At 51.1% G+C, this 9,515-nt stretch overlaps 1 protein-coding gene across 2 annotated transcripts; it reads right to left on the minus strand.

The window, feature by feature from the left end:
• Positions 1-1,669: 1,669 nt before the first annotated feature.
• On the minus strand, positions 1,670-8,423 carry bdl (borderless). 2 transcript variants are annotated; one of them, XM_015180172.2, is made up of 6 exons: positions 7,766-8,423; positions 3,811-4,318; positions 3,297-3,706; positions 2,856-3,084; positions 2,585-2,797; positions 1,670-2,519 (listed from the first exon to the last, which is right to left on the minus strand). In XM_015180172.2, exons 1-6 carry the CDS (start codon positions 8,114-8,116, stop codon positions 1,945-1,947), a joined length of 2,286 nt encoding a protein of 761 aa, XP_015035658.2. In that variant the 5' UTR covers positions 8,117-8,423; the 3' UTR covers positions 1,670-1,944. The 2 variants fall into 2 exon arrangements, with proteins under 2 accessions (XP_015035658.2, XP_001357115.4); XM_001357079.4 differs by having other exon boundaries at positions 2,585-2,791; positions 7,766-8,422.
• Between the last annotated feature and the right edge of the window lie 1,092 nt (positions 8,424-9,515).

Here is a 9,515-nt window from a genome sequence, read left to right on the forward strand (position 1 = left end):
TGTGCGTGTGCATGTGTGCTTATCTGTGTGAGTGGTAGCTGCGCATGTGAGGCATGTGCGTTGGTGTGGCAAACAGCTGACTGTAAACAGACAAAGCAGTCAGCCCCGTGGCCAATGCAGCAGCACCAACGAGTGAGTGACTGAGTGCAGATGCACTTCGCAGTCGCCACATTCCCACTCCCCCTGCTGCTGCTGCTTGCAGTTTTGCTTGGAATTATCAAACGGAGGGGCCTGGGCAGGGACGGTGTATACGGGGAGGAGGATCAGTAGCAGTTCTGCTTGTTTTCCTTCCCGTCTGGAATAATTGTGACCTTTGAACCGACACGATCACACAGAACAAAGCAGAACAATTCAGATTTCTGAGTAGCCCGAGGAGCAGTAATATCTGCGAGTGAGCAATATGCCCCACCCCTGAGAGACACATCCCGTCCCCCGAAAAAGGCGGGCGGGGGGCCTTTCGCCATTCAACTTTTGCAATCAGAGAACAAAGCTCAAGTCGGAACGTGAGCTTGTGCTGTGTTTTCCTCCATCTCCCTCTCCACCTCCCCCTCCACTCCTCCCTCTCGTCCGTGGAAATGCGCAGTGCAGGGGACTAATCGTCTAATCGCAATGACCTTAATATAATATAAGCCACTAAATAGTTTACACTCATATCAGCACCAGAAGCAGAACCAGTGGCAGCAGCAGTGGCTGTACATTGTTTTATTTTCATGGGTTTCGCCTTCCTTATTATTGTTTTTGTTCTTGTGCTTGTTTTGGCTTTAAATCGGCGCAAATTCGATTCCACATTATTCGACGTCAACGGACGATAGGCGATGCCGAACCCCCGATATCATTTCTGACGCCTCATTAGGCCGATGTGTCTCATCGAGTTTGTTGACTCGTTTCGCTTTCGTCTCGTTTCGTTTCAGGTGCAAATTCTAATTCGTGCCACACGACCTCCTGAAAATTGGGTCGTCTCATGGGGCAGGCACTGCTGAATGGCATCAAAGCGGTGCGAGTGCAAAGTAGTTGGCGGCGGCGGTGGCGGCTTTACGCGGGTTATATCAATTGAACCATAGGAACGTCTTAATGGGATCCAAGTACGATGCAAGTTTCTTTTGGGTGCATTCCAGGTGTTTTCCCCTCGATTCCTAATCGGCCAAACGAATGAATGAATTGTCGGAACGACAGTTGTTCTGGCTTCGTTCTGGCTGCACCGACGGATGCACTCGACGAACGCCATTTCGGATGCAGCCATATCGGATACGTACGGCCGTATCGGATACGAGCTTGTCAATTGCCCATTAAACGATGTGACGCACAAGCTCTGCCGATTGCGTGTTCGATGGAGCGATGGAGTGATGGAGCGATGGAGTGATGGAGCGATGGAGTGATGGAGCGATGGAGTGATGGAGCGATGGAGTGGGAGGACAGCTGTCCTTGGCGGACCTCGTAGGGTCGTTTGAATTTTGAATGCAGCCAACCGTAACGTAACGTTCAAACCTTTTAACGCTGAAAGCTCGTCCCAGCTCGAGAGCAACATGTTTTCCCGCCAACATTTGAACGGCGAAAGCTCTTTCAACCGGAATGAGCTTTCATGCGTGCATACTGCTGTCCTGCTTGCACGCGCCAGAGAGGGATAGATAGCGCTTGAAAAGTGCTACCCATCGGGCGGGCTTTTTGAAAGTTTGATTCTTTTTGTTGATTTATTTATTTTATTTCGAATTTCGGCTCGGATTCGAACCGCATTTACAATTAGTAGAATTTATAGTACAGATAGCAGCTAGACATAAATTAAAAAGTCAGTATTTTATGGGGTAATGCATTATTGGGGCAACGGCAACGTCAACGTCAACTGGCAACTGGCAATCGGAATACGAAACGGAGCACGGCGCTCACGGAACATCACTGGGAGGAACCCTCGCTGGCAATCGCATCGAAGCGCCAGCGGATCTGTAGCATTCAGGAGGCCTGGCGGATCTTGACGCTGTCCTGCTCGTCGCTGTCGCAGTCCCCGCTCTCGGCAGTGTCCTCATCGCAGGCGGCTGCTCCGTCGCTGTCCCGGGCAAACAGGTGCCGCAGGCAGCTCCTTTTCACGTATAAAAAAGCGCACAGGGCGCAGAGTAGAAAGAGAATGCCGACGGACGATCCGATGATCAGGGCCCGCACCTTCCGCTGCGATGGCACATCGATGAGCAGCTCGGGGCTGGGGACCTGCTGCTGGCTGCTGGCGCCCACAGCCACCACCTGCACCTTGAAGGTGGTGTCCTCCTTGAGGTGCCGCAGCTGGTAGAAGTTGTCGAAGGTCTCCGCCTGGCCGATGAGATAGTGCTCCGGCTCCTTCCACCACCGCACCGTGTACAGCCGCAGGCCATCGAGTCCCTGAGTCGGGTGCTCCCAGTGGAGCAGCCAGCCCTGCTGGTTGCTGATGGCGCTGAGGTTCGTCGGCGCTCCCAATCCCCCGCTAAAGGTCGGCAGCTGTCCCAGCTCGTTCTCCAGCTGCTGGTCATCAAAATCCTCCGCTCGAATAGGAGACGCTGCAAGAGAAGGCAACGGCATTATGGCATAGCTATCCCTCGGGAGGAAGCCGGGATGGACTCACGCTGGGTCTGGAAGCGGAACTGCTTGCTGAACATCCCGTCACCGTATTTGTCCTGGCTGAGGACCATGAACTCGTACTCCTTGCCCGGCACCAGGTGCTGGATGGTCGCCTCCATCACGTTCTTGTCCAGCACGCGCATCGTCCGCCACTCGGGAGCCTCCGTCAGACGATACCACACCGTGTACTCGAGGTTGGGCCGCAGGTAGCCTGCAACTGCATCCATTAGACCCCTTCTGCCACATTACCAGTATCGAGTGCTGTAATCTCTCACCTGGCTGCCAGCGTATGGTGATGCAGGTCTCCGTGCTGTTGGCCGTGAGGTTGTACGGCGGCCGGGGGGCAATGTTCTCAATCATTAATTCGGCCTCCGTCGTTATGGTTGCCGCTTCATTGGTCGCCGCGCACTCGTACATGCCACGGTCCGATTCGATTAAACTCGTGATTGTGAGATTCCCGCCGCTTAGGCTGTGGCGATCCGGCGGCAACGGCTGCCCGTCTTTCTGCATGGCAAAAACCCACAAAGAGAGAGAGAGAGAGAGTCATGTACAGGTAGAGGTAGAGGTAGAGGTAGATCCATGCATAATTAAAAATGCAATCAACCAAAACTGCAGCCAGACTCCACTGTACAGTGTTCCAGTGTTCCGTTCTATGCCATTTCTGGTCGTGGAAATGGAAACAGTGGACACTGCCGGAGCTCTCCCTCTCCACTCACCCGACTCCAGACAATGGAGGGCCGATTGTTTCCGTCCCGGTCGATGGCTTCGCAGGGCAGGTCGGCCGCCTCGCCCAGCTTCTGTATGTAAATGGCCTTGGGGGTGACGCTGAAAATGGGCGGCCGCAGCACAATTACACTAATGATGGGCGAGGGCCCGTCCGTGCCGAGGTCGTTATAGGGTGTGCACGTGTAGCTGCCCGCATGGTTCTCGTCCACCTTGGCGAAGAAGAGGCTGCCATTCATCTTGTAGAACACGCCGGGCACATTGTACGAGTCGAACAGGAGCCCATCCTTCTCCCAGCGCAGGTTCTTCAGCGGCGGATTAGCCCTGAAGTGGCAGTCGAGTACGGCCGGCTGGCCGTACGGCAGATAGACCTCGGGCGGGGCATAAATCACCTTGGCCTTATCTGTTTCGGATACCAAAGGGGAAGAATTTGCCAATTACAGGGATTGCATGATTTTTGTACCCCGAGTGTCTTGATGTCGAGCCTCTTCCTCGGCATCTACTCACATTGAATATTGAGAAAGGCCTTGGCCGTCTGCAGTTCGCCCTCGTTGTTGCGCACCTTGCACTCGTACTCCCCCAGATCGCTCATCATCGTGGGATCGATGCTGAGGCTGCCGTCGGGGCCCATGAAGGAGCGCCTCACCAGATCCTGCACCTCCTGGAGCAGCACGCCATCCTTGTACCAAGCCGCCTGCGAGTTGTCCGGGTACTTCATGACGCAGTGGAAGAAGGCGGTCTGCCCCTCCTGGATGGTCTGATTCACGGGTGGAATGCGGATGAGGGAGCCGCCCTGCACCGCCAAGTGGTAGCGGGTGCCATTGTTGCGGATGCTGGGCGATCGATTGGGGAAGATCACCTGGCAGTGGTACCAGCCCTGGTCCGACTCCCGTATGGCCGTGAGGTTCACGGAGGCCCTGCCATACTCCGGATGCTCTTCGACGAGATGCAGGCGCCCATTGAAGAGCTCGTTCGTGGAGGTCTCCTTCTCGAACCACGTGAAGATTTTCTTGTTCTGGAAAAAGGCATTCGAATGGCATTAATGGAGGTGGAGGTATCTGTATCTTTATCTGTGATTATGATTATGATTGCGAGGGTCACCTATCTTCTATCTTCTATCCACATGGCAAATGCAGTAAATCCATTTGTCAGACACGCAGATACACAGCCTTTGCCAGAGCCTTGGCTGTGCGAATGTCGGTGTGTCTTTCTCTCTGTACGCTCCATTATAATTTTCGCATACTCCCGCTGAGCCTGTGACATCGCCTCCTCTCTCTCTGCCCCTGCCCCTGCCCCTGCCCCTGCCAGTGCCACTGCCACTGCAGCTGTGTGGCCCTGATGTGACGTGGCACAGCGGTGGCCAAGGCCCCCGCTTACTCATGCCCCAAGAGTAACAATAACCAAAGAGGAGCATTGGGGGAGGAGCAGGGGCTGCCCTGCCGCTACTTTGTTGACAAATTTAAATGGACTCACGTGGCGCACGCGGCGCACTTGAAGTGCCACCAATGCCACCAGCCACCGCCCGTTGAAAGATGGAAGCCGACGGGGAACAGTACCCTGTAGACCGTGCCCCAAAACGGGGATGGCTGCAGCAGCATCTGAGGCCCAGAGGAGGTGCAGCACCATCTGAGGCAGGCAATAGATTGTCGCAATAATTCAGCTCGGTGGCGGCTGAAGCACACATTAAATTATTTCTGTTTTAATTAATGCTGAATATATTTGTCAATATTTATTAAATATATGGCCTGGCAAATTATATCTGCTGCATAGGCAAAAAACCAACAGAAAGAAACAAAAAACCATATTAATAATCGCCGGAGAGTAAACAGTGTCGTCTGTTTTGTTTGTGTTGCATCATGTGCACGGAGCCATGGAGGCACAGCAAAAAGCTGCGGCAACACGCGTTAAACTTAAATTATTTAAATGCAATTGAATCGGCAGCGGCATCAGCAGCGCCATCGCCATCGGCATCGGCATCGCGGCTGCGGTTGCATCCTCTCTAATTGCTTTGGCATTAAACAAACGCAGGCATTTTTATGCTCGTTTTGTTTTTGTTTGTGCACTTGACTTTTTATCCGTCGGTGGACTGGTGGGTTTTAGTGGGTGGCACACACCAACGCACACCATTGAACAGTGAGGCACTAGGAAAAACCGCATGCTACGGATTTAGTTCGCTCGGTTATTGATAGCCGGTGACCGCAAAAGTGGCAGTGCCAAGCTGCTGCTGCTCCTGCTGCTGCTGCAGCTGATGCCGATGCCGATGCCGATGCAATGGAATACGTTTAATTGTGTGCCCCACCGCTTGAGACTTATGACTGCCAGTGGTGTTAGTTGATCTATTGACATTCGCTTTGTGCCTTAATTGAGATCGGGAAATAGTCATCAAGACGCAAACATCAGAGCCCAGTCGCTGGTGGCTGGTGGCTGCTGGCTGGTTCTGTTGCTGTGACCGAAGTGGGCGTCAATGTCACACACCGACCAATCACAATCTATACATCCAGACTGTGCGAACGTGCGATGCCGCCTTGCCTTGCGATGCATTATGCGATGCACTCAAGAGAGCCCACCCCACCCCACCATTCCACAGCGCAGGCAATCCCATCCCATGCCTAATACCATCCGATTATGTACACCCAACTGTGTGGTGTGTCTGCCACAGACACACCACATTTATCAGCATTATCCAACAAATTACAAACGTAACTTGATTTATCCGGTAATTTTTTTGTGGACAACGTGCGCGAAAATTGTGCAAAACGGCCTCGCGACGGCCGTGAAAGTCACGCTCTCTCGCTATCTCTTTCTCTCGACGGGACAGCGGTACAGCGGTACAGCGGGAAAGAGCTCTCTCGTAGACAATCCTCATGGATTATGCATATTATTACTGGATGGACTTTGACCTTGTCTACGATTTTTTTTTAATTACTTAGCCGCCGAAATACGAGCTTATTTTCCTTCCGCTGAGATACAGAAACTATACGAGTAGATACACAGAATTTGAAGCGCAATTAAAGTGAATCTATCAAAATGACATCATGACCCGCTGACCGAGTGGAATTTTCTGCAATAATACAATGCGAGGGCCCCAGCAAAAACACAGAGACACACACAGAGAGAGAGAGAGAGGGAGGGAGGGAGAGAATGGCAAATTAAGCAAGCGGCTAAATAGTTAAAAACATAAGCTGGGCAGCCCCACGACCGCGCCCACGCCTGTGCCCCTCGCTTGAGGGTGGATGGAGACTGGGTATTGGGCATTGGGTATTGGGGGTGCGATGACGAGCGTGGGCGATGAATTGTAATTCACTTTGATTTAAATACAAACGCGCGAATATTTAACTGACGGATTGACTGATTGACTGATTGACTGACTGAATGACGGACTGTCTGGCTGGTCGGCTGGCTGCGAGCCTTGCGTTTGCTGCAATGAATTTGCAATTGAATTAAATTGCATTACTCACAGTTGTCAACAAAATGCCAGCCATTCAATTCGATTGAATCCAATTGAAATTGATTTCAACTCTGCCGCTGGATCTGCGTCCCCCACTCTGTCTCTGCCCCCCTCTGTGGCCCGTGTGTCTTTGATGTCACACTTCACTCTGACACTCTGCCACTCTGACACTCTCCCTGCTTTTCTTCTTTTATTTTCAGCTTTGTTTTCTCCCATGATGTTGGTAATTTAAAGTGTTTGTGATACTGAAATCAGTTTTTCGCTTCAAATTAAATTTAAATGCCGCGCAGCGGATGGCAGGAAGGAAGGAAGGAAGGACATAGGACAGGAGCCAGGATGCCAGGATGCCAGGACGCCAGGATGCAGCCTCGATCGACTGCATGTGGTTGCGCTTTAATTAGTAGCCAGGGGTCGGGTCACCCTGCCACCCTCCCTCGCCGCCCTTCTGTGTGTGCATTTAACGTGATGCAATCGCTGCTGCTGCCGCTGCTGCTGCTGCTGCTGCACTGGCAGAAAGCCCCCTGACCCACCCAAATATTTTCTTCCCTTTCTTCTGGCTGGCGCTTCCGCGTTTCTCCCAGTGCGACGGCCATAAAGTCCGGGGTCGCGTAGCCCTTTTAATGAATGTGAGAGTCTCGTTTCACGCTGTGCCCCGGACCAGAGTCGGCGGCTGCATGCAGCATCCCAGCATCCCAGCACCCAGCAGCAGCAGACGCAATTAAGGCTAACCAAGCTTACATATGTATGCTGGCCCCTGCGTGCCAACCACCCAGCCACCCACAGGAGCTGGTCATTCGTCGGTCAGTCTGCTGGAATGTCAGTCGTTCGGGCCAGTAGAGGCCAGTCAGTCCAGGCCACCTACGTGTCCGATAAATTAATAATTTGGACAATTTCATTTAAGAATTGCGTGCGCGTTGGCGTGAGCCATGAATAAGTGAGTGAGTGAGTGAGTGAGTGAGTGAACGAATGAGCGAATGAGCGAATGGATGACTGCTGGAAGGGCAAGTGACTTACATCCTTGCTCCAGTGCACAACATACGGAATGGGGGAGTCGAATGGGAAATCGATGTAGCAGCTGAAAACCACGTGGGAGCCCACTTTGGCCTCCAGGTTCGTCTGTCGGCGGTGATCGCGGGCGCCCCCCGTACAGGATACACTCATTAAGAATGCCAGCCAAGCGACGATCAGCGAACCGCACGCGGCTTCCAAAGTTCTTCTTGTGCCTGACGATGGCATTTCTCCGTCTGTCTGGTGTCTGTCGTGCCTCGTGTCTGGGGATTGCACTTGGGGCAGTTGCACGAACACTAACTCACACACACACGCACGCACACGCACACACGCACACACGAACGCACGAACACTCATTCACTCGTAATATTCATTGCATAATATTTCCGCGTTGTGGCAGTGGCAGCAAAAACAAAGAATGAAAATCAAATTAAAATCTATGCCCCGAAATCAGGTCAATTGTCGTCGCGTCTGCTCTTCTTTTCTTTGCACGGACTTCTATAGCATATCTCGTATCTCGTATTTCTATCCGCACCAGAGAATATCTATTGTATTGTGCGCAATTCCCTCCACCGAATCGACCGCGAGTGTCTCTTCTATCTGCGGACTGTTTTTGAGGGTCGCGTACTGCACAGAACGACTGGAGAAGCGCTACTGAAAAATGAAATGCGATCAGACTGCAGAACGAGATCGCAAACTGGGGCTCAGTCAGAGCTTTGTGTCTGACTCTGCTGTCTCTGACGGGAATGATGATGATTTCTATGCTTCTTATCTGTCTCTCTCTCTCTCTCTCTCTCTCTCTCTCTCTCTCTCTCTCTCTCCCTCTCTTTCCCTCTATCTGGCTTGTCAAAGCAAGACTCTCCCCTTCTTTTGAAAATTTGACATTTGACACACGCCCACGCCGCCGTCCATCCATTCATCCATCTATCCATCCATCCATCTGTACAATGCTTACGAATACGAGCATGGGGTCTCCTCTGTCTCCCCCACAATTCGTTTTCGCAGACGTTTATCCACTTAAATAATTAGGCGATCGCCAAAGTGTTGCAGAAATCATTTATTTGGAGTCCATGAAAGGGGATACCCTCTGTCAATGATCGAGTCGATTCTCCATTGGAATCACTTCAAGAAACTTCCATAATTTCTAGCCTGCTCACTGCAGGGTGTCACCTATTCGATTGCATTCTCGTGCTGAAAATTAAGCTATTTTTATAGCATTTTCTGGTAAATTTCATTAGTTTAATTGCCCCGAGATCAGGCGGCCATCGCCTTCACAGTGGCCGCGCAGGCGTATGAGTGATATTTTTGTGGATGTGAGAAAATAGCCATTTTTCAATTAATGGCTTCCCGTGGCTTTCCTTGCGGATTCGGATCCCGATTCCGATTTAGAGCTAAATGAATGAAAGAAAGAATCCCATTTTCTTCGTTTTATTTGATCAATTTCAAGTTTTTTATTTTTATTCGTTTTTTGTTTGTTTTTGGTTTTTGTTTGTTTTTTTTGCTTTTGCTTTCGTTTTTGTAAGTTTTATTTGTTTAAAAATTTTGTTCATTTTGCTAATTTCTCATTATAATTGTGTGTGTGTGTGTCGTGTGTATCGGGTGTGTGTGTGTCGTGTGTGTGTGTATGTGTCGTGTGTCGTGTTAATTACAATATATTTCGTTCTAAACTGATTTATCCTTGTACGATTTATATATATGCTGAATTGGAAATTGCAATCAGTGTGGGGGAAATGCATTGCGGAAATAGGGGAAAGTG

Source organism: Drosophila pseudoobscura, chromosome 4, assembly GCF_009870125.1.
Source record: "Drosophila pseudoobscura strain MV-25-SWS-2005 chromosome 4, UCI_Dpse_MV25, whole genome shotgun sequence".
Classification (NCBI taxonomy): domain Eukaryota; kingdom Metazoa; phylum Arthropoda; class Insecta; order Diptera; family Drosophilidae; genus Drosophila; species Drosophila pseudoobscura.

Coding starts and splice junctions, on each gene's coding strand:
- bdl (XM_015180172.2), bottom strand. CDS start 8,116: ATGAGTGTTCGTGCGTTCGTGTGTGCGTGTGTGCGTGTGCGTGCGTGT. Junction 3,085..3,296: donor CCTCCATTGTCTGGAGTCGG/GTGAGTGGAGAG, acceptor TTTGCCATGCAG/AAAGACGGGCAGCCGTTGCC. Junction 2,798..2,855: donor CACCATACGCTGGCAGCCAG/GTGAGAGATTAC, acceptor TAATGGATGCAG/TTGCAGGCTACCTGCGGCCC.